Genomic DNA, 25536 nt, shown 5'->3' on the forward strand with positions numbered 1-25536 from the left:
AGGAAAATGGGAAATTAGCTACAATGAGATCCAGGAGAAGATAAAGAGACGCAGAACAGCTACAAAAAGGGACAAAACAATGTACTTAATGCTGTCCACTTGTGATGGGATGTTAATTTCAGGTATGAACAGGGCCACAAAACTATAGAGAAATGCCTAACCACCATTAAAAAAACAACTAAAAGAGGCTGAACAATTATAATGTCTCATAACCCACGCATGACTCGGAGGCCGCATTGTCCAACTCATGACACGGTTGACTCTAAGCAGATTAATCAATTGTGTTTTCGTGAGAAGAAGAAGACAGTTTGAGGTGATGTAACCACTATATATAGTGAGAACAGCAGTCACTGTGTTAAGACTGTGTTATGCAATTATACTATAGTCTGAGGGAGTTTAAGCTCATGTCGAAGCCGCTGTTTCTTTAAATGCATTATAAGTAAAGAGGTAGATAGTGTGGCAGATCTCATATTTCCTTATACTGGAGCTACTCAGAATCAAAATTTCAAGTCTAGTTCTGATCCCTTTTATGGAACTTTTTTTTAAAGCAGTTTTTTTCTCTTAATAATGTGTTGAATTGTCAAAATAACCCAAATGCGGACTTTTCTAGAATAGACACAACGAAGGCAATGTACAGTCATGGAAAAAAATATTAGACCACCCTTGTTTTCTGTAATATCTTGTTCATTTTAATGCCTGGTACAACTAAAGGTACATTTGTTTGGACAAATATAATAATAACAGAAATAGCTCATAAGACTTTAAGAGCTGACATCTAGCCATTTTCCATGATTTCTTGATAATGATTTTGGTTATTATCAAGAAAACTAAACTATGGCTAGATATTAGATCTTAAATGAAACTGCTATGAGCTATTTTTGTAGTTATCGTGATATTTGTCCAAAACAAATGTACCTTGTACCAGGCATTAAAATGAACAAGAAATTGAAATTGGTCCAATATTTTTTTTTCCATGACTGTATATAAACACACATATTTACTAGGACCAAACATCAACCCTGGAATACTCAAATTAAGATCAATCTAATGAACCTCTTTAGGTTGAATGACATAAAAAGTTATTCAGCTGGACTGCAATATGAGGAATTCAATCTTGCTGACACAAACCAGTCATGTCAGCAGTATTAATAATACCAGCTTTAAAATGTCTACATTCATGTCATTCTGGCTTTAATAAATATAAGCCACATTTATATCAAGTGTTGAAGTGTCAGCGAGGACACAGAGGAAAAACCTGCCTTTGATCTCTGAGCTGCTGAATATATGCTCTCCAGAAATAAGCCACAGTGAGACAAAGTCTGTGACACTAACCTCTGACACCTGCTGACGTTGTTGCCAGGCGGCCGTCAGCAGGTGAAATCCTCTCACCAGCAGTGGCTGCCTGAGCTGACGGAGGAGGAGTTGGCGCTAATGAACTTTTGTACGCAAGTTCAGAGCCGTCCAAAGATAGTCCTGTTGACTCCTTAAATAGGAAAAGCAATTAGCAGCATTGTAGCACTGTGCAGCCATTAAACATTATCTAATGAAGTTATCTTACAAATCTTACAAAGCAACAGGGCATAAATCAGGTCATTATCAGATGCATCTTCACAGTGTGAAATGTGTAAAATGTGTAAAGCAAAATGTCTTCTCACTTTAAATTTGTCATGTTTTATATGTTGAATATTGAGCTGAAAAGTAACTAAAGCTGTCAGCTAATTGTAGTGAAGTAAAAAGTACAATATTTGCTTTAAATGCAGTGGAGTAGAAGTATAAAGTTACATAAAATGGAAATACTCAAGTAAAGAACATCAAAGTTCTTGAGTAAATGTACTTAGTTACATTCCATCACTGGTAATATCTCAACAACTACTGAATGGATAACCATATTTCTAATTAAAAAAAAAAAAAAAGACATTTAGTTCCCCAAAAGATAAATCTAGCATTTGTGGGTTTGCTGGAAATGTCTAAAAAACTTTTGCATGAAATATTTTTATTTTTTTAAATTATCTAATTATTATTATTTAATTATTACCTGTCAATAAGCACCATCATCAGATCAAAGTGTAACTTGGTCCAATATTTTGGTTTATGACCAATTACCTGCAAAACAAATGGCAAATGTTAGCACACTCACAGGCTAAACTAAACAAAGCAACATGAGTGAATCATGAGACAAAGGGCCCCTGGACCGGTCTTACAAGGGGAGAAGACACACAGACTTTATTGCTCTTTAGCCTCTTTTTGATGTTGTTTCAATACGCATCCATCTGTTTGTGACAGTTTGTGGTCATCTTGTGGCTCTTTTGGTTTATATTTTTTGTAGTCATTTTTGTTTGTAGTTGTTATGTTTCTCTTTGTAGTCATTTTTGAGTCTATTTTTAGTAGCTTTGTGTCTTTTTCTTGATGTTCTGCCCCTTTTTATAGTCGATGTGAGTCTCTCTGTATGTGTATTGGTTCTCTTTGTAGACATTTTGAGCCTCTTTGTAGTTTTTTGTGCCTCTTTTCAGTTATTTTATGTTTCTTTATGGTCATGTTGAGTCTCTTGATGGTTTGTGTCTCTTTAAGGAACATTTCGTAAGTGAAGGCCAAGGGATTCCTGACCCAGTAGGCCCCTGGGTTGGTGCCCGGTCGGCCCTTACAGTAATCCATCCGTGCATAGTAAACATTACACCTGATAAAGTATAATACAATACAGCCTCACAGAGCTGTACAAATAGAGATCATTACAGTTTAAATCTTGGGATTCGGTGCGTATTATTTCTGTCCTGGTGTTATGCAGCTGACTATTTTGTGTCCTTGCATCACACGAAACAAGCTCTTCTTGCTGGCAGGTAAAAGATTAAATGTCACGTATAATCATGTACTTCCTCATAAACTCTGCTGCTCCATATCCACCTGGGCTGATCGGGGGTTTTCTCAGGAGAGACTGAGGAGTCCATCAGATTAGCATCAACTTCTTGGAAACAGTCGTCTCAGCGACTGATGGCTGATTACAACACAAGTGTTTGTGGACTAGTGATCTAATTCAGTCAGAGCTGTGGATAGAAGCAGCAATAATAGCAACAAATTCACTGAAAGAAAGGAGAACGACTTGTCACAGACAGATTTGTCTCATTGAGCTAACTTGCAACACATTGTGCCAGAAACTAAATTTGACTTTGCACTTTTCAGTCAGTGGTTTAGATCAGCATCAAGGTGAGGTTAAGGTGTTCCTGACTATGCTTGAATAGTAATGAAAAGTGTGTTAAATCTAATGCTAGTCCCAGACAGATGGTGTAAAAAAAGAAAAACAAACATCTGTCATGAAAAAACCTGACGCAGCACAAACAGCAGCCCCGCCACACACGGGCGTACACATGTGACAGAGAGAGAGATTTAGTTCATCAAGGTCGGATTTTGACCTTAAGAGCACCAGAAAAACAGAAAAACTGAAGTCATGAGTTCCCTGTCCTGGTGCAACCCCGACTCACTAAGAAATCTTAAAAAATCCTCATCTCATCACCAGTTTTCTCAATTATTCTGCTAAAGCACATAGAGATGGAGCAAAAAACTAAGAAAAGTGGTATTTGATCATCAATCAGGTATAAAAAAGAAGAATCATACAAGCTTTGGTGCCTCTAATAAACACCAGAAAATGTTACGTTTCCGATTCATATTTAATCCAATTCAACTGTCCAATTATATTGTATTTTCTGTATATTTTATCTCCCCTATGATTGGTGCCGTAATAGCTGTTCCTCAGCCTATAATAACATAAACTAAGCTGTAGAAATATGAGAATTATAGTACACGGTCACCCGTAAAGTTGGAATAAAATATATATATATTTTTTACCTCTTTCCATGATTGTGACAATGTGATTTATTCTTGACAGATAAAGTGTATATCTTCTCAAAAATTATTAACCAATCTCTTCCAAACATATCACAATAAAAATTAAACCACAAATAACAGAGGATTGTGTCTGAAAACAAAATTATTCCAATTTGATGGATGACCATGTTTGTCTGCCTATTTTACATCTCTTATTCATATTTTATCTGATTCAAGTGTCCAATTACATTGTATTTTCTGTATATTTTATCTCCCCTATGTGATGGCGTAGCTGTTCTTCAGCCTATAATAATATAACTAAGGTGCAGAAATACTGAATTACAATGTTGTATAATAACAAATGCAACCATTATTCCAAAATTATTGGCACTTTGTTTAAAATTTAAATAAAACAAAATGCAATATACACAGTCACCCAATGTGATCATTTCATTGTGATATGTTTGGAAGATTGAGATAATAAAGTTTAAAAAAATATTTTTTCTTTAAATAGTCATTTTTAAAATAGATAGATGTTGTAGTAAGTGTACAATATGAGTGCTATTAACTGCAGCTGGATCAGATTTCTACAAAAAATATAATTTAAAATACATAAATATAAGGACTTTGTTTAAAATCGAAATAAAAAAGAATGTGATATAAAAAACTGTTTTCCCTTAAATATTCACGTTTTAATATTTTTTCCTGACATGTTTACCATCCTCAAACTCTTAAAGTTACAGAATTTGTGGTAAGTGTACAATATAAATGCAATTAACTGCAGATTTCTACAAAAATGAAAAATAGAAATAGAAACACAAATAAATAAATAAGACTTTTTAAAAGGAGGATTATTGTTGAAGAGCACTTCATCTTCTGCCAGCTGATGATCTGTTTAAGTGCAGAAGATCCGCTTCCAAGTTACAATTTAAAGTAATAAACTGCAAAACAGGCTTGACTGGTTAAAGGTTGAGAGTCAAAAGGTTAGTTGAGGGAAACATTGTTTGCATTAACTTGAGAGTTAATGATCAACTTTGTATTGGCCTGATAACTACAATGGTTGAATTATAATTTAGCTGAGAGCTACTTCAAAAAACAACAAAGCAAAGGTCAGAGTAAATCCTACATTAAACAGTAGAGTCCACGGGTTAGATTAGACAACACAGTGGAAGGAGACACGTCACATGACAAAAACAAAGATCTTACATAACACTGCATGTGTCTGTCTGTTAACCATAATGATTTCTCATTTCAACAACTGATATTGGGATTTTTCCCGCAATAAATTGTGTCAAAGATGTGACACATCTGCTGTGGATTTTTCTAAAAATTACTTTAAAAGGATTTTTTTCCTGAGTATAATCTGGATTAGATGATATTTGCGTCACTGGCGTTTACAGACGGCCTTTCTTCTGGTCTTATTGATTAAACCTTTCTCATGTCGTCGTCACACCAGGTCAGCGTCCACGTCTCAACCCAGAGGACAAAGCAGACACTGTGAACTCCTGCAGACACCGTCAAGTCACCAGAATGAGTTGGAGATTATCCATGTGGTCACATCTCTGCAATGTTCCTTATATGAAATCTGTATATAAAAACCTGCAGTGTGTTTATCTGAGGCTGCTGCTGTGCCAAGCCTCTCTCATTAGTGAAATTGGGCAGTTATTTCCTGTGGTGTGTTAATCCCCCTGTTGGTGTATTCATGTTGCCTTCTATTTTTTGCATCAAATAATCCACTAAACACACTGGAAACCCGTCCACTGGCATCCAATATGCTGTTTTATAACAGTAATCATCATTAATGTTGATATCAACAACTAAAGAGGAAAAAGATGCTCACTTGGCTGGGGCTGTTACACAACACAAGTCACATTTGGTAGAAACTATATATTGTCAGAGAAAAGGCAGTGTACAGTAGGAAAAAAATCATACGTGGGACAAATTATTTTAATAATTATTATTAGTTGAACTCTAATAGGACATGTTTGACCTTTAAATGTCAAATTTCTATTCATTTATGTATAACATATCATAGTACAGTACAGTACAGTACAGTACAGTACAGTATAGTATAGTATAGTATAGTATAGTATAGTACAGTACAGTACAGTACAGTATAGTATAGTATAGTATAGTATAGTATAGTACAGTACAGTACAGTGCAGTACAGTATAGTATATATTTAGTATGGCGTACAGGTTAAACATTTCCTATTAAAATAGGTCAGTTAAAATGCTGTTTCTACAACTGTTACTGCTGTAAACAAACATTTTCTAACGTTTTGTAGCACCAGAAACATTCTTTTTTTACTTTTAAACTTGGACTGGATCACAGAGGTTCATTTAGATCACTTGGTTGTTGTTTGGTGTCAGAGAGAGGACAGTCCAGTCCTGTGTTTTCAGTTTTGGTGGGTGCTTCCCTATGTTTACAGTCAGATGATGGATTAAATGCTGGGTAATATATGCAAGTCTTCACTGCCCTCTACTGGCAAAAAATGATAGTTGAAGTTGAAGTTAAGAAATGGAAAAATAATTCACTTGTCATACTTTTAACCTTTCTGCTTTTCTAGAGACCTATTTTTTAAATATATCACTGTTTTTTTTACTTTCACTTTATTTTTGTTTATCTCAGCTCCTATAATAAGTTTATAATAAACTATGTAGACACTCAGACCCTTAAGTACAAAAATGTTTGAGGCAATGCATCAAAAATCAATGTTGTTAATCACTCACTGAAATAAACTAGACAGTGGGGAAAAATCTCCTAGAATTTAGTGTACAGAAAATAATTCATTTTTGTTTGTTTGGTCATTTTTCATTAAAAGAAAAATGACAACTACAGTGGCATTATTTAAACAAACTACCATTTAAAAGATTTAAATTCTGAAAATCAATGAATATTTTGTAGAGATGATCAGGACTAATGTTGGTTGAACACATGTACTTGACAAAAGTGGAAAATATTATAGTAGTTTTAAAGCAGCTTCAGGAATGGGACATTCTTGTCCTCTAAAGACTGGCTTTGTTTTAAACCTGACACTGCACAAATAATAAAAATGCATCAAATAATAAATAATTAAGTATTAATTCAAACGTTTTTGGATTTTTTTTTTCAAAACAACAAGGGCATTTTGTAAACAAACTGGCTGGTTTAGGGATTAAAATTCTATTATAGTAATAGTCCATATAATTTTATGACAGTTATTTGACGCAGGCATTCTTGTCCTTTAAAGTAACAAGAGGGGTGTACATGGTGAAAAATAAAATAAAAAATATCTTGTTTGATTGTTGTTTTCTTTAACCCGTAATGAAATTAAACTATATGAGACAAAAAGAAAGATAAACATCAGACTGAATGGATAACGGGGAACAACATTTTTGTTACAGTGATTATAAAGATATATATATATATATATATATATATATATATATATATATGTATGTATGTATGTATGTATGTATATATATATATGTATGTATGTATGTGTATATATATATATGTGTATATATATATATGTATATATATATATATATATATATATATATATATATATACATATATATATATATATATATATAACCCGTAATGAAATTAAACTATATGAGACAAAAAGAAAGATAAACATCAGACTGAATGGATAACGGGGAACAACATTTTTGTTACAGTGATTATAAAGATATATATATATATATATATATATATATATATATATATATATATATATATATATATATATATATATATATATATATATATATATGTATGTATGTATGTATGTATGTATATATATATATGTATGTATGTATGTGTATATATATATATGTATATATATATATATATATATGTATATATATATATATGTATATATATATATATATGTGTGTATATATATATATATATATATATATATATATATATATATATATATATATATATATATATATATATATATATTTTAACTACATTGACAGCATTACTGAGAAGAGGTAATGGGATGATTTTGCTGCGCTGCGTGTACTTGTAGATTTTCACCACAAGCTGTCGCCAGTGTCTCGTGTTAAATCTAAAGGTGTCTCCACAGTCTCCGCACTGTTTGGCGCGATTCAATCTCTGCACATAAGAGCTTCGTGCAACACTTTCAGGTCGATACACAGTTTTACCTGTGATGTTATTGACATGTTGTGGCTCCTTTTGGCTTTATTTATCAGCTTCTTTTCATTAAAGAAAAACCTCCTGTGCTGCCGTTCACATTTGTCTGGTGACAGGAGCTGTCCACAGCCTCGTGGTGCTGAAATCCTGAAGCAGAAGGTTGTTTATGGGTTCAAGTCTGGTACACAGAAAAAAAGATGATAAAAACAAACAAAAAAATACACTACGAACTTGTCTCTTTAGGCAGCTAATAAATGTACTGATTTTAATATTTAATTACGTTTTAATATTTTAATTTCCAAAAGCATCTATATTTATACAGATCCAGTGAGGAAAAGACAGTTTGTAGCTGTTTTATTTATGTTTGTGGTGTTTAAAGTTTTCTTTGAGTTTATATAGGCTATCGACGCACTGTGGGTGTGCGCGCCTGTATATTGAATGTGTGTTTGTATCTTATCTTGAGATCAATATCAGATAGATTTCCCTTGGTAAGGATTTATTGCTGCAGATATCTTGGCGATGCGTGTGCGTATATGTCTATGCATTCATACAGGAGCAGTGAAGAATAACACCAAAGTCAAGAATCACAAAGTGGACATTAAGATTAAGAAAGCCTCTTTTTTTCTTCGAGGCTCTTGTAGAAAGGGTCGTGATGTGGCGCTCACTGGCTCTTATTGGTTGAAGTGATTGCTGCCATGGTTGGAAATTAACATAAAGGAGGCAAGTGGCGAAGGGATCCACTTGGGGGCAAGCTGGTGATGCGTCATAGCTCTTGGTGAAAAGAGGAGACAAAAAAGGGACTAAAATAGCGCCGAACCTGCGGGTTAATGTGCACCAATGGCCACGAAGTCACTCGTGGTCTCAGAGCTGAGCGCAAAAGTGCCACAGGTGATAGAAGGTATGGGCACAGAGATGCGAGAGTTTGAGCGTCCCGGGTGTTGCAAATAAGTAGCCAAAATCGCTCCAAACAAACTTTGCCATGTAAGATTAGCGACCGAAAGCTCTGCACGGTGCAGAAATTCTACGATTTCAACACGTCACTTCTCGGGAGATCATGAAACAACATCGGATGTGGCTGAGGCGAAGACACGTTGAGGAAGCTGAGGAAAGCCATCTTCACCGATGAGGCAGCCAAGTTCTCCTTCGCCTCTCCCTTTACGCACAGGCGAGGTGAGGACGGAGAGCATCACATCAATGTAAAGAAAACACCAATGAGTCATCCGAGGTGTTGAGAGATCGGCAGCAGACTGGAGAAGCACAACTACATTTCTTTTTTTTAACTAAAAATCATATTTTAAAAGCACATTATGGATGAAGAAGGAGGATCATCCGGGCTGGTCAAGTCAGCCGCAGTTAAACTGTCCGAGATGGGTGAAAGAACCAAGCAGTTAGGCACTGCGATGAAGGATCCTCTCCAGCAAAGACGGATCATGTTAGTGATTGTTTGCGTTGCTCTCCTGCTGGACAATATGCTCTACATGGTAATCGTGCCAATTATTCCAGACTATCTTGCTGAGCTGGAGAGTGAGCAGTCAGAGCACGTCCACGTAGTGATGCACCCCAACTCTTCAGCCAACAGCACAAGCCAAGATAAAAGCAACAAGAACAATTTAGATGTCCAGATAGGAGTACTTTTCGCATCCAAAGCCATTCTGCAGCTGTTAGTGAACCCGCTGTCGGGAACTTTCATAGACCGGGTCGGATATGACATTCCACTTTTAATTGGACTGAGTATTATGTTCGTGTCCACCTGCATATTTGCAGTCGGGGAGAACTACGCGACTCTCTTTGTAGCCAGAAGTTTGCAGGGTCTGGGGTCTGCCTTCGCGGACACCTCTGGAATCGCGATGATAGCTGACAAATACACGGAGGAGTCTGAGAGGAGCACGGCGCTGGGCATCGCGCTGGCGTTCATCTCTTTCGGGAGTCTGGTGGCGCCTCCTTTCGGGGGCATCCTGTACGAGTTTGCGGGCAAGAAAGTGCCATTCTTCGTGCTCGCCTGCATTTGCCTGGCGGACGGCTTTCTGCTGCTCACCGTGATCAAGCCGTTCTCCAACAGGACTAGAGAGAACATGCCCGTCGGCACCCCCATATACAGACTCATGGTCGACCCGTACATAGCTGTGGTGGCCGGGGCGCTGACAGTGTGCAACATCCCCCTGGCTTTTCTAGAGCCCACCATATCCAACTGGATGGAGTCCACCATGCACTCCTCTCAGTGGGAGATGGGGCTCACCTGGCTCCCAGCCTTCTTCCCTCACGTCCTCGGTGTGTACATAACAGTTAAACTGGCAGCACAGCATCCACATTTGCAGTGGTTCTACGGAGCTGTAGGTATGGTTATCATAGGGGCGAGCTCCTGCACAGTCCCTGCATGCAAAACTTTTGGGCAGCTCATCGCCCCGTTGTGCGGCATTTGTTTTGGCATTGCACTGGTAGACACTGCCCTGCTGCCGACTCTTGCGTTTTTAGTCGACGTGCGTCATGTTTCAGTGTATGGTAGTGTTTATGCTATAGCAGATATTTCCTACTCTGTCGCATATGCTATGGGTCCTATAGTAGCCGGCCAGATAGTGCACAACCTCGGCTTTGTACAACTTAATTTGGGTATGGGCCTCGTCAATGTGCTTTACGCGCCAGCCCTGCTGCTGCTGCGCAACGTGTGCCAAATGAAACCGTCCTACTCAGAGAGAGATAACCTGTTAGAGGAGGCTCCACAAGGGCTGTACGATACTATCAAGATGGAGGAGAGGAGGGCTAAAAAGAAGGGCTACAGTTCAGCAGGGAACTGCTTGTCAGTAGATGAAAATGGGTTTGATTCATTCAAAGCACAGCGGTCCTTGTCAGAAGAGTCGTCCGGTCCGGAGTACACTTAGTCCGGCCGCACTCTCTCACCGCCCCCGAAACATTCCCCCCAGGAGAGATTATTTGGAGATGAGGCAGGTTAAAGTCAAGTAATTTAAACTTTTTATGTAAGTACCGATGTGCAATATAAATACCCAATCACCAAAATCACGATGGTGTAACCCGCTTTCCAGAGTTTCTTTTTTTTTTTTTTTAAACTGTGGTTTCATTGTGTCGAACAAGTCTATGTAGCGTTTGTCATGGACGTATAACTGGAGTTTTGTGAGAGATCTATCAGCTACTGTCAAATTTGTGTGTATCAATGAGTATTGTAAAAAGATATAAATAGATAAATGTGCGTACAAGATTATATGGGACCAACTATAAGCAGCACATTTCCCCCCTTACACAAAAAATAGCCTATATTTTTAGTCTTTTTTTACTTGCACATCAAAGGCCTGGTTTTCCTTTTTGGTTGTTAAAAAAAGAATCGTGAATTTTTATTTTGTAACAAGTGGGCCTGTTTGTTATTTATTTTTATTTAAAATGTTTTGTTGTTTGAAATTAAATGTATCATAATAAATGGATTTTTGTACATATGTGGATATATGCACAATGTAAATTGTTAAAACATAAGTGGACCTCTACAAAGTGTGTATGTGTGTGTGTGTTTGTTTGTTTGTTTGTGTGTGTGCGCGCGCGCGTGTATGTATGAAACATTTTGTCAAGACGTAGCCAATGAAGTCAGTCTCCTTCAGATGAACAAATATGTATTCGTTTATCAATTGTCGTTTTAATAAATCTCTGTTTGGATCTGTGGGACCCTTGTGATTTCATTCTTATTTCAAGCTTCAATTCAATAAAAACACAATAAGTGTGGAGATTATTTCGTTAGAAATATAATGAAATTAGATGAGAAAATAAGTATTAAAACACCATGGTTGAAAAATACAAATCTCGTCAGGATTCCATTATGTATAAAAGGTGAGAAAAATAAGAAACTCTCTGTGACAAAAGACTTTAAAGTTTAATTCAGACTTTTGATTTCCACATCTCTCTCACGGTGCGCAATTAGGCACACACAGGAAGCACTAAACCATAATAAAAAACAGAAAAGTGGACAAAACCAAGCGCGCAATAGTGCAGAAAATAATGCTACGCCTGCTAAACAGATTTATTTTCCTCATCCAATTGTATCTATCTGACAAACTGCAGAAAGGAAGGAAGGGAATAAATCTGACCCCTAAACGCACCATAACTGTCACCTCTGTCGACCATCACAGGACCCATGAATGACAAACCAAAAATGACTCTCACTCGTTTTCTTTTCTTTTTTCCCCCCTTCCTATATTAAAATTATTATCGGAAGTGGGCAGGGGAGGGGAGCAAGCTGTCAGATAATATGTTCCGCGAATAGATTTCGATGGGAGGAGTTTCTTGCCCCAAGGGGGTAGGTAGACGCAAACACCTTCAGCATCTTTTCCAAGGCGCGCTTTAATGTGGAGTCACAGCCTTATGGCGAGGCGAGGGGACGGGGGAGAAGTCCAGCGCCTGCACGGAGATTTACACTAATATGGGAATTCACAGCGTGGACGTGGGAGGCGATGTGAACTTCCATACACTTCTCTGACCCTCTGAGTGCTGCACCGATCAGGTAAGGTAACTTTTCTTTTCCCTTTAAGTAATAATTGAAACTTGTTGTGCATTGGAAGGCGCACAGAGAGTAACATTATGCATCTTAAGAACTAATTTCATCCACTTCAACGTCCACTTTGGTGGGGAAATTATTCTTCAAAAGTTTTATATTTGTTTAACATTTAACTGTTTTCAAATAAACCAACTTCAATCAAAGATACAACAATATTTTCGGTTTTATTTGTAATTTGGTTTCACTTTTTCACTTTTTTTGTTAAAAAGTGAAACTGCACTTAAAATAAGTATTTTTTTTTCTCCTTTAAGTGGCCAAATTTTCTTCCCTTTTTCCCTTATTTTTAAAAAATGAAGTGCTTAGCCTGACATAGAGACGAAATGAGATTTTAAGATGCATATCTGTTTGCAGTGGTGAGCCATGAGGCGCAGCTGGAATTCAAGGACATGCAGCAAATTGCATTAGGCTGCAAAATGATGAAGAATGAAAGCCTGCTGGTTCACTTTCAGACAGCACTATGTAGCTCCATTGCTCAGCAGGCCTAATTTTATTTTATGTCCCCCCCCTGTTCTGCTTTCTTTCTTAAATGTCTTAACATGCTTCGTGCCGAGAAGACTGACCTCAGATCGTCTCTAGAGGCTCTCCACATTAGTTCCGCTTGACTGGACTGGACTGCAAAGATGCCAATCCTGGAGAAAGAGACGACCAGAGACCGAGACAGCCAAGTATGAAAACATGTCATTGTTCTTATAGTGAAAGTCTTTTTGTTACATTCCCTATTTACCTATTATAGGATGTTTTAATACTGAGCGCTATCCATGGTGCTGAAGTTGGAAAGTTGCTGGATTTCAGGACCACGGACAGCGACACTTACACTAACTGGCCGCTAGGGGCGCAGATGGCAGCAGGCCTTTTTAATTTTCAGGGGTCAAACCTTTTTCCACTGACATAGCACATTTTTTATTTTGTGCTGTCACTTAATCCACATTAAGGCAGTGGTGGGTTCTGTTATAATTGAGTTTGGATTGTTTTTTACTGTTGTTTAATTGGCTCTGGTTTTTGTTTGATTATTTAAGGTAACAAACTACAAATGACTAACCACTGTAGTCGAGTTAATGACTAAAAGATAACAATTATAATGCATAAAAAGGACATTTTTCAACAATTTAAGTAAAAAGGTTTTGGCGCAATCACATTAACAAAAAGTACTATTTCTTTTTATCCTTTAACATCCCTCATAGTAATTAGCTTTGACAATTTCGGGTACATTATTCCAGGAACAGGGAACAGTATATTTAAAAGCTTTTTGTTTAGTTATGTTCCAACTTTGGAAAGCCACATCTGAACAATACACTGAGAATGCAGGTCTTACTGACTTTGGTTTCCACACATGTATGTACACACATAAAAAAGAAGCTGGCATACGCATGAGATTTATATATAAAAGTCAACTAACAGGAAAATATGTGTACATACAGAGAGGCCGTTTAACAGCAGCACAAAAACAACAGTAATGAGAATTGAAATTTCCACAGCCAGTAACAAACTTAAAGCACAATGGTATATGGTAATGGTAATGGTATCTAACTTCTTCCAGTGAAGATAATACAGTTTCTATGCAATCCTCATTTCCTGGAATCCACAGCAAGACAACCATTTTTACTATTCCAGTGCCCTGGTCAATATTAACATTTTGTGCTACTAATACAGTTATGCAAATTATTTCGAACATCAGACAGAGAAGATAATCAATTAGCATTTTCCATCCTTATAAAAACAAGAGTGCTTCAAGTCCCAGAGGGCTGCAGAATTTATTTTCAAATAGGCCTCAAAGCATTTAAGATGAATTATTAACTCAGGTTCTAATAATAAAAGCAAAAAGAAAAGATGTGAGGGAATTGCCCCTTTACCTAATGAACCCTCAGTGAATCAGGGGAGAGACACAAACATGCTGGACAGCTGCTGTCCTTTCTGAACTTGTTATGAGTATTTATGCCAATCTGTTGTTTCTTGTGGCATCAGATGCTGCCGAAGGTCCCCGTGCCACCGCTGAAACAAACCCTCGACACTTACTTGAAGTGTGTGCAACACCTGGTAAAGGAGGAGCAGTTCAAGAAAACTAAGGCCATCGTGGAGAAGTTCGGGGCTCCCGGAGGCGTCGGAGAGGTTCTCCAGAAGAAGCTGTTAGAGAGGAGGGACAAGACGGACAACTGGGTAAACTCTCAGATCTGAAAGATAAAAAACACTGATGCACTGATGGATTGTAGCTCTCCCCTATATCAATAAAGATTTGTTTTGTTCTATTAGCCTTAAAGAGAAGCTAGATGTGTCTTTCCTTTTTTAGATCATCAAACTTAATTTGGAAAACTCAATAGTCATTCCAAAATCATTCTCTAAGGATTTATTAACTCCTTTTCAATCATTTATTATCATTAATGACCTTTTATAGCAGTTTTTGTAATCAGCATCAGCTTTGATTGTATTTTTTTAAGGTATAAAACTCTGCATCTGCTCTGTTAAGCCTGGAAATTAAAATGAATGAATGTCAGATTAAAAAAATAATATATAACCCATTCATAAAAGAGTAAAGAAAGTCAAAGTGAGATTTATTGGAGCCTTTGCTGCTTCATCTCTCCACCTGCGTCTGGCTGATCCGTCAGTCCACAACTCATCCAGCTCAGTGAGATCTATCACGCTCCCACTCTCACACACGCTCTCTCCCACTCTCCGTTTCATCTGGCAGTGATACACTGTAATGGTTTTTTACTCCATTGCCCACAGGTCTCAAGTCTGAAAATAATAACTTTGGCGCAAAACGCTTTACAAAGCCACATTTCTCAAAAAAGCATCCCTGTGTTGTTATTTAGGTGTACGACTACTGGCTGGAAGACATGTACCTGAACAACAGGTTGGCCTTACCAGTCAACTCCAGTCCTGTCATGGTGTTTCCGAAGCAGACGTTCAGAGATCAGAAAGACGCCCTCAGGTATGTGCAGGACTTTTGGTTCTGTTATGGTAAAACATTTTGCATGTGCTGTAAACTTTATCCATGCTTCTTTGTTAGCTGCAATGCACCAGAGACTCTGACGAAGGTGTTTCAGACAAAACTCTGACAGAAACTACTGCAGCTATCTGTGTAGGTCAATGAAAAAAGCAAAGAAAAAGAAAAAGAGGACAATAGGTAAGATAATGTGAGAAATATGCATCTGCAACAGAACAATTAGATTTGTCAGAAATGTTTCAGTCATTTGAAAACAAATTATCCTGTGGTAGCATCTAATAATGCATTGAACAGTTATGTTCAAAATATTCAAAAATGTCCACCAATTTTCCAACACAGTTTCCTAGATCCAAAGTGACATCTAAAGGTTGTTTTTTAAAGGGTTTTTTGTCCAACAAACAGCCTAAAACCCACATTTCCTGAGTTTACTTTCACATAACACAAAGAAATATTCATAACAGAGGAAGCTGAGCTGGAACTTTAAAAGCCTTTGGCAAATAAATTGACTTAAAGAGGACATATGAAGCTTATTTGGGAAAAATGTCACACCTTTGCAAAGGTAGTTTTCAAGCAGGGGGTCGGAGATACTCAAACACAGGAACAGGAGCCAAATCTGAATGGCTTGTTGAATCCTGTGTGTTCTGACTTATTTTACAGTTTGTGGATTGGTATGCACTCAAGATATCCAAATATATGTGCACAACCAATGAAAACATGCTTGTGAGAAGTTTTTTTCATAAAATGTCCCCTTAAAAAATGAACAGATTATAAAAAAAATAATTGCAGGGCAATCTTCTGGTCTCCAATATGACAAGTAGAAGTTAAGTTGAACTTAGATAGAAGCACACAAAAGCTTCTAGCTCCATCAAATACAAGCAAACCACAAAACTTCATATCATGAAATAACTCCCAGAATGTACTGGGCATTTTTGGTGCACGTTTCTTGAGAGTATCTAAGGGTCAAGTTCGAAATGTATTTTAAGCCACAACATCATCACTAACAATGCAAAACACACAGTATATCACTCAGTTCTGCAGCCATTGACAGGGTTTATGTTCTCCTCAGCAGGCACAGATTAAGATCTGAATAACAGACATGGAGAAAATAATGTGCATCATCTGCTGGCCAAATCTCTGCCCATTATTAAATGAGCTGTAGTCCACTAGACATTACACCAGTGCAGCCAGCCCTGTAACTCAACATTAGCGTTTGTCAGCTAACGCTGCACTAACTGAATATTTCCAGAGCACCCCAAGCTGGTAATCTACTGACACAGACACTTATTCGATTGGGAGTGACAGGGCCAAGCTCTCCGCAGAGACTGCTAGTCAGGCCTCATTTAGAGGTGTGGTGCACTGCAGCCGCCTCCTTTCTATTGATCTGGCTTTGAACGTAATAACACCAAGACAAATGACATACAACATCAGACCTGACAGGGCTCTGTGTTTTCCCTATTTGCCCACACCGCCCACTCGCACACACACACTCTCTCTCTCTTGCAAACACAGATAAACGCATGCAGCTCGCCCACTGTATCCGAGTAATTTACCATAATGTGATTACTGTTAGTCCTTTGAGAGATGAGAGCACATCTAATTATAATCACAGGCCGGTTTAGCTGTGTATGTTCAGTGGGTTTTTTTTCTTCTAAATTTCAAACTTCTCACTCTTTTAAGATTTGCTGCTCGTCTCATCAGAGGAGTGTTGGACTATAAGGCTCTCGTTGATGCGTAAGTTTAACCTGAAATGGATTACCTGTCAGCCTGCACACTCAGCAGCCACCTGCATGTTATCTCCACAGAGTAAAAATAGTGAATTATAAGTATAACAATAAGTGATAAAGTGAGAGTCTAGAGGTAATTTGATGTGCATGATACTGTCTCTCAGGCGAGCGCTGCCAGTGGATTTTGCCCGAGGCCAGCTAGCTGGGACTCCTCTGTGCATGGAGCAGTACTACCGCCTCTTCAACTCCTACCGCTACCCGGGGCTAAAGACAGACACACTGAAGGTCCAGATGAACGCAGCCTCCTCAGTGCCAGAGCACATCATCGTGGCATGCAAGAACCAGGTCAGCACGCCGGCCTCTGAGGAAACTTTTCACACTCCATCAAACTTCTAAATGAAGGCCGAGCCCTTCACATTTGAGATAAAATATAAGTAAATGTAAGGATGTTTTCATATCATTCAGTTCAGACATATGGTGAGAGTGATGAGGATGTCACATCAGTCATGAAACATGACTTTTTGGGTCTTAATGTCTGTTTCTTACCTCTAAAGATTGGGTTGATTTACCACTACATGCAGCAATACTGGCCTCTAGTGCAGATAAACTATTCCTTCATCAGATTTGACAGTATAGGACTATTCTGGGTATCTAAACTGGCTACAATAGATCCATTACCATCTATTTTGTAAAGGTGTCATCTTTGAATATTAGGTCAAAATCCTTCACTTTATTAAATCTTATTGGGGAAGAAACCAATGTTTGTACAAGGCAGTACACATGAAATGTATTAAATGTTTAATTAAAAACATGTCTTAAAGGACTTAAAGGAGGATAGGTTTACCTACAGTAAATAAATAAGTAGTGCATTTGAAAAAACAAACTGTTCTAATGCAGTTTTCAAAAAAGACACATAAGTACAGTACAACAGGTTTAATTAAAATATTAACTGTTATTTAGATTTCTAAAGGGATAGGAGAGCACAGCTGCATCTCAAATTCAGTCTGAAAACACCATGCTGTCATAAAATTGCAATGCATAATGCTATCTAAGGATGTTCAGGTGTCTAAACAAAAAATGTAAATATCTAAAGAATGCAAACACAGACACTTTGATCTTTGCTGCTGGCTGGGCAGGATATAGTACACAGAAATATCACGACTGATAATCCTCCATAAAGATTCCCCTAAAACCTTGCAGGACACATTTGCAGGTCTCACGCCCAATGTTGCTATTTTGAGTTCATGGATTTCGCCTTTAAATTACCACGGAAAAAGGCACAGTAGGGCCTCTCACCTGAACATGTTTCTGGGAACTATCAATCCAGGGCACATAAGGGCCCGTCCCCATGGAGATACAGGCCGTTAACTAAATTAATGTTGATTGAATCTGCCACTTTGAGAGCTTCCTTGAGTCGCATGTTTAACAGATCGTAGTAAAGGGGCCATATTATCCGTAGCAACTGGCCATTTTCAGCCATTACCATAATTAGTAGTGTCTTATATATCACAGATGTTCAAATGCTGTACAGTAACAGGAGAAGCTCAAATATAGTGACTTTTAGCAGACAAGGACACATCTAAGCACAAGTATTTACCATTACATTTAGAACAATTCTTAATAAAAAGGTTTAGAAAGGTATGATTTCTGTCATTTATTTCTCTCACTAGTTTTTCATGTTGGATGTAGTCGCAAACGGGAAGCAGCTCAACGACACGGAGATCTTATCCCAGCTGGAGAAAATTATGAAAATGTCAGAAAACGCAGAAGAGAGACTCCCTCCTGTTGGTATCCTGACATCAGACGGGAGAACAGAATGGGCACAAGCCAGAGATGCACTAACAAAAGGTCTCAGCTCAAATATTCCTATTACTCCTAAATAACTGTGAACAATTTTCCGACAAATAAACCAAGAGATGTCTTGTCTCTTTCCCTCTACCATCAAGATCAAACCAACAGGGACACTCTGGCTCTGATCGAGAGCTGTCTGTGTGTGGTGTGTCTGGATGAGCCTAGTGGTCTGGACCCTAGAGACACCAACAGGGCCCTGCTGATGCTGCATGGTGGCGGCCGGGAGAAGAATGGGGCAAACCGCTGGTATGACAAGTCAATGCAGGTAGGGCAACATTAAAGGAACCAAAATCCATCTCCATGTATGTAGAGAGTTTGGGCTTTTATCTTATCCACCTTCTCTCAGTTTGTTGTAGGAATGGACGGAGTTTGTGGAGTTGTGTGCGAGCATTCACCATTTGAGGGAATAGTGATGGTGCATTGCTCCGAATACCTGATGAAATACATGTAAGTCAGCCCATCATAGCAAGATGTAATCATATACTGACTGTTGCTTCTTAGGCCAACAGTGAAGGAGAAAAACATGCTTTTTTTGTCCCGAACAGAATAGGGAGTCCCTCCAAGATGGCAAGGGCATCTAGCGTCAGGGAGCTTCCCCCTCCAAGAAGGCTGCTCTGGAAATGTAACCCACATATCCAAGGACTCTTAGCAGCATCTGGAGACAGACTTCAGAGGCAAGACCAACACAAGCAAACTAACAGTTAAAGCTGGGGTAGGCTGTTTTTTTAGAGAAGCTAAAAAGAAAAAACAGACACCCTCTGTATTTGTAATTAATTTACCAATACCACACTGTTTTGTTTTGTTTTTTTTTGCTAAATTGATGGCCTGTGAAACCTTTTAAGATTACATGCTGTCATTTCAGGCTCTACTTAGCATGCAACACATACATGAACCTGAATAAGCTGCAACTGCACGCAGAAGGCTATCAACGTTTTCTCTCCATCTCTGAAACACAATATTAACCCATGTTTCTTGTGTGAAACATCACAGATGGTTTTTAGACCTTCTCTTTGTAGTGTAGGCAATTGTTAGGAACTGTGGAATAGCAACTTTGTCTGCAGGATTTTCCACCACTGAATCAGGCTTTTAGCATCTGACAGGATGTGCAGTTACATCTGCATTTATAGAGCAACCTCTCTCTGAAATGATCTGACAAGTCTCTTATTACAGTGAGATTTTCTAAAGACTGAAAACAGAACAAAGATTAAAGATTAAATTAAATATATATACTGTCCAATGATACCCAAAAAAATTCTGCTTACCACAGCTTTAACCATATCTACATAAAATTATTTCCATAGACATCATGTCTCATAATGTATCTTTTGCTCTTCCTCCTTCAGGCTGGTGAATAATCTAGACATGGATGTCTTCAAGTTCAACGCTTATGGGAAAGAATTTATCAAAAAACAGAAGATGAGTCCAGATGCGTTCATTCAAGTTGCCTTACAACTTGCATTTTACAAGTAAAGTACATTCATGATCTCTATCTAAGCCGTTAATGAACCATTTCAATATGCTGATATTGATACGTTCGTGTCTCACCATTTAGATGCAGCAAGAGGCTCGTGTCCACTTATGAGAGTGCGTCCATTCGGCGTTTCAAACAAGGTCGAGTTGATAACATTCGCTCTGCCACCCCCGAGGCCCTGGCCTTTGTGATGTCCATGACAGATGAGAGGGGCACTTTTACCGTGAGTCATTTTTCTCACTTTGATCCCAATTACTGAGGAACTCCCACACTGCAGTTCATCACACCTGCTTAAATGAAACAGGTGTGATCAACCCCCTCAGTACGCCAAACTCAGTCCCCCATCCAAACACATGATCTCCCTGCACATTAAACAGTTTTATGAAAAATGGATTTACTGGCTTTGCCGCTCTGATTTTGTACAATGTGAAAAATGCTACTACTTTTGAGTTTTTCTCTTCTCCAACAGGATTCAGAGAAAATTAGACGATTGAGGGATGCAATTAATGCCCAGACAAATAATACAATTGCAGTAAGTATTTTAAACCATTTCTTGTCAATATATAAATGTGACAGCCTGGAGACCTAAACGAATTTTGGGAAATACAATTACTCATTTTATTGCTGAGAGTTAGATAGAAAGATTGAGTAAAAAAAAAAAAAAGCTCCAGCCAGGGAACAGTTAGTTGAGGACAAACAATCTAAGTAGAGGGAAATGGCTCGGCTAGCTTTGTTTAAAGCAAAGACTGCATAAAATAAGTGGACTTAGCCTTCTGGTCTAAAAAGTGAAGCCAATGCAAATGCATTAAACTTGCATTCTTTCTCATTGCCAGCAGGGGGAGACTCCATGGTTGCAAAAAGATGTCCGATTGTATAGAAGAAGTGAAACTCACTTGATGTATCACCTCAATTAACATTTTTCTGATGAGTTTATGGTCACAATCACTAGTTTGTTGTCTTTTTAAATACATGCTGTATTTATTTATGTACATGATGTAAATTATGGTTCCAATTTAGAGTTAAACGGACGATAAAGCAGGTTGTATTTTAGGACGTTGCTATTTTGTGATTGATAAGTGGCATTAGTTAACTAATGAAGCTAGCCTTATTAGCGGCGTCTTTGCATGGCCTAGCCAGGTGCAGTCAGCGTGCCCGTATAGGTGGGTGTGCACAGTGTTCTCAGGTTCTTAGTCAGATCAACCCTGTTGTCCATATAAGGTAATTCTGGTTCCAAGAAACCAAGACAGCGAAGGCAAAAATGCAGGACTCAAGGCTTTAAAATGTCAGTCATGGTCATCCCAGTGGCTGCTTCCTCTTCTTTTATATAGTCTATTGTCCACCTCCAGTCATTAGGCTATAAAGCTAACTGGCTCCTAGCTGGAGCTTCATTTTTAACACATACTGTACATACTGAAGAGAGGTATCAATCTTCTCATCAAACTCTAAGGAGAAAAAAACAATAATGATATTTCCCAAATAGTCCAAATTTAAATACTTCATTCGAAATAAGCAAAAAATATTTTTCAGGCGATTACAGGGATGGCAATAGACAATCATCTCCTCGGGCTTCTGAGGATCGCAAAGGAGCTCAACATGGAGAAGCCAGAGATCTTCTGTGATGAGACGTATTTGGCCAGTAACCACTTCATCCTTTCCACCAGTCAGGTAACACGTCATCCCATTCTAACCTAAAGTCTTTTCTTAACTCGGTCCCTAGAAACATACCTCTGGTCAACAAAAAAATGATGTCTATTTGCATAAAAGAAGCCATATCTACGAAAACTCAAATCAATGGAAAATGTGGTGAGAAAATATACCAGAGTTTTTTCTCATAGTGCACTAAGCATCAAAGATGTTGTGAGAGTCAGTGTATCTCTTCCTGGGTATAAAATCTAATCTAGTTTAGTTAACAGATCTACAGAAATTGTACCGTGTAACCATTTGCTGGTTCCTTTTTCTTCAGTTTTTTTCTATTATACATCATTACAAACTCAATATTTGTATATTGTGGACTGTTTGTTTGACAAATTAAGATATCTGAAGATGCTGGAGGCTTTGAGAACATGCAATGAGCATCTTTTAAATACATTTTCTGGCAGTTTATACGCTGAATGATTGAGAGAATGATGAGAAAAGAATCAACCAGTTAAGCAACAATAACATTTGTTAGCTGCAGCTCTTATCTCATTACGTTTCTCAAGTACTAAATAACTAATTCTTGATGACTGACTGTGTCCTCTTGTATCCAGGTCCCTACCACAGTGGAAATGTTCTGTTGTTACGGCCCGGTGGTGCCAAACGGCTACGGCGCCTGCTACAACCCGCAGCCAGACCACATCCTCTTCTGTGTGTCCAGCTTCTGGGAGAACACAGGGACGAGCTCGGCCGTTTTCGTCAAAGCCCTGAACGAGGGCCTGGAGGAAATCAGGGACCTGTGCAATAGAAGCAGCGCTGCAGCTACGAAACCGGCTGAAGGCAGCCACGGAGCCCGCCAGCCTCACAAATCAGGGAAGTAAGCCATACTGAGAGAGCACGCCTATTCAAGCAGCTTCACTCTAAACTCTTATCTTAGACTCAGTAGATGAGATACCTTCATGTGTCTTTGTTGTCTGTGCAATAGTGTTACTTTAACAACAAAATACAAAGCCTTAAAGTTCTCATATAGTGTGTAAATATTGAAAAATGAGAATGAAATCTGGAAAACTTTTTTCTTTTGGATGTGTGTAGACATCATGATATATAATTTTAGGTCCAACAGTGACCTCGTTTGACTCGGCAGACTGAGATGAACTGGTCTGCTGCCTTTAGGAAACTGAAGCCATGCCCGCTTTGTAGCACTGATGAGAGGGGCAACTCCTCTGTTTGAGTGATCCCAATGTATATCTTACATATATATATATATATATATATAATTATTAGACCACCCTTGTTTTCTTCAATTTCTTGTTCATTTTAATGCCTGTTACAACTTAAGGTACATTTGTTTAGATAGATATAATGATAACAACAAAAGTAGTTAATAAGAGTTTAATTGTAGACATTTTCCATGGTTTTCTTGATAACGATTTTGCTTATTATGAAGAAAACCATGGAAAATGGCTAGATATAAACTCTTAAGTTAAACTCTTATGAGCTGTTTTTGAAGTTATCAGTATATATGTCCAAACAAATGTACCTTTAGTTGTACCAGGCATTAAAATGAACAAGAAATTGAAGAAAACAATAGTCTAATAATTTTTTCCATGACTGTATGACTGATATGACTGATTCTGTAAAAAACAACAAAAAACAGTATATTTAAGTGACTTATAACAATCACAACATCCTGTAAATGTGATCCTGTGTGTATGTGCCAAACTATTACTATATGTTTCATTCTATACGATATTACATTATTTTAATGTGCTAAAGTATTTATTTTTAATTCTATTGACACTGTAAGGTTGCCAAAGAGGTTGTGTTTATGTGAAGTCTGTCTGAAGAGGCACTTTAATATATTTATATAAAAATATAAATGAATAACTGTAACCGTGGAGAACTAGTTATGAATAATGTGGGAAAAAACATGTGGTTTCAGTGGCACATTTGAAGTCATCTAGTTGTACTGTATGTGTTAAATATTATAGCAATAGTTAATAAGTGTAGAGTGTAATGAAAAGTGCTACTTTACAGGTAAAATCCAGCCCAGTGGTGATGAGGCAAACCACTGTGTTCATGTGTATATATGAGCTTTTTATTTGCACTTAGAGGTAGGATGAGAGATGTTTTAATACTGTAATAAGTGCAGTGAGGGTATATGTGCAATTTAGCAAACTACTCATTAGATGCATGGAGATTATGTAATATTAAATTAAGTATTTTCGATATTCAGAAATATTATCATAAAATTAAAATGAATTATGGCAATCTACATCATGCATGCTGTTTGGGTCAAAAATGTCCATTCAGAGTGAACTGTGACTTGATTCTTCGACAAGTGTATGTCCTGTTTTAATCTGTGGTGGTTCATGTTACAGTAAATCAAATCAGTGGTCTGTAGCCGTGAAAATGTGAAAAAAAAAAGTTCTGTATCCAGAGATGTTTATATATTTACCAATCATCAGCCAAAGTGAATGTGAACCATGTAGATGATTTTAAAAAAAACCCAAAAGACTTTATGCAACACATGTTGCATGTTTATTCTTACATACTAACTGTATTTTTATATGTTGGAAAGCTTATATGATGGAAAAAAAACTGGTAAAGGGTACACGTAAATAACAAAAACGCCTTAAAATAAAGTGATGCAAACTGTTTTCCTGCCAGATGATAATATTCTATAAATGTTAAATGTTTTACCTCTGATGTTAATTTGTTTCCACTTGTCTAATCTGAGTGATACATGTAAGAGAATGTAATATTTGTCATGTGTTATCCAGGGTTTTCCCTTCGTCTTAATCATTTAAAAAATTAAATTTAAATCAGGCTGTTACATCTATCTGAACCACAGCATAGTATTAATGTGGCCTGATGAATCAATGATAACATTTCTGTGAATGACAATTAATGTGTTACAGACATGGACATATAGTACATATAGTGTTTCATGAAGTGATTTAATTCAATGAATGTCTCGTGAAAACTTATGAAAAAGAAAACAAAAAGGCTTATTTATTTTTTTAGGCTAGAATAAATATTTTGTTGGTAGAAGACACTGCTGTTATAAAACTGTTGTGTAGCAAAAACTGATATTCAATTCCAGAAATAAAATGAACCTCAAACTATCCAATAGCATCAGTGTTTGTCTGTTTAAAGTGATGCCACGTCGAGCTAATTTTTATAATACTTATTCACAAATAGGTTTGGTTGAATGGTTTCAGATAAAATGTGGCTATTGCAGTAAAAATCACATGTTGTGTTTTTGTTTGGGGTGTTTATTTGTATGATTTGAAGGGTTACAGCTCACAGTTAATGTTCTGAGTTTCACATTATTAGTAGTGCCATATACAATCTAACCCTGGTTGGAATAACAACAAAGTATGCATTTAGGATT

General features: G+C 37.5%; 2 protein-coding genes and 1 long non-coding RNA gene across 3 annotated transcripts; 2 read left to right on the forward strand and 1 right to left on the reverse strand.

Annotated features, from left to right (window-relative positions):
* Window positions 1-1370: 1370 nt before the first annotated feature.
* LOC131959513 (uncharacterized) lies at window positions 1371-13118 on the reverse strand. The gene is made up of 3 exons (XR_009389476.1): window positions 13078-13118; window positions 2036-2103; window positions 1371-1483 (listed from the first exon to the last, which is right to left on the reverse strand). It is a non-coding gene; the product is annotated as an uncharacterized LOC131959513 (long non-coding RNA).
* slc18a3b (solute carrier family 18 member 3b) lies at window positions 8743-11620 on the forward strand. The gene has a single exon (XM_059324718.1). The coding sequence runs from the start codon at window positions 9273-9275 to the stop codon at window positions 10839-10841; it is 1569 nt and encodes a 522-aa protein (XP_059180701.1). The 5' UTR covers window positions 8743-9272; the 3' UTR covers window positions 10842-11620.
* On the forward strand, window positions 12356-23393 carry LOC131959510 (choline O-acetyltransferase-like). The gene is made up of 15 exons (XM_059324717.1): window positions 12356-12463; window positions 13072-13182; window positions 14480-14671; window positions 15325-15443; window positions 17136-17189; window positions 17347-17527; window positions 18853-19030; window positions 19129-19298; window positions 19380-19480; window positions 19579-19707; window positions 20377-20499; window positions 20586-20727; window positions 20974-21036; window positions 22032-22169; window positions 22754-23393. The coding sequence occupies exons 2-15, from the start codon at window positions 13138-13140 to the stop codon at window positions 23018-23020; spliced, it is 1902 nt and encodes a 633-aa protein (XP_059180700.1). The 5' UTR covers window positions 12356-12463; window positions 13072-13137; the 3' UTR covers window positions 23021-23393.
* The last annotated feature ends 2143 nt before the right edge of the window (window positions 23394-25536 follow it).

The sequence above is a fragment of the Centropristis striata genome, chromosome 21, assembly GCF_030273125.1.
Source record: "Centropristis striata isolate RG_2023a ecotype Rhode Island chromosome 21, C.striata_1.0, whole genome shotgun sequence".
NCBI classification, from domain to species: Eukaryota; Metazoa; Chordata; class Actinopteri; order Perciformes; family Serranidae; genus Centropristis; species Centropristis striata.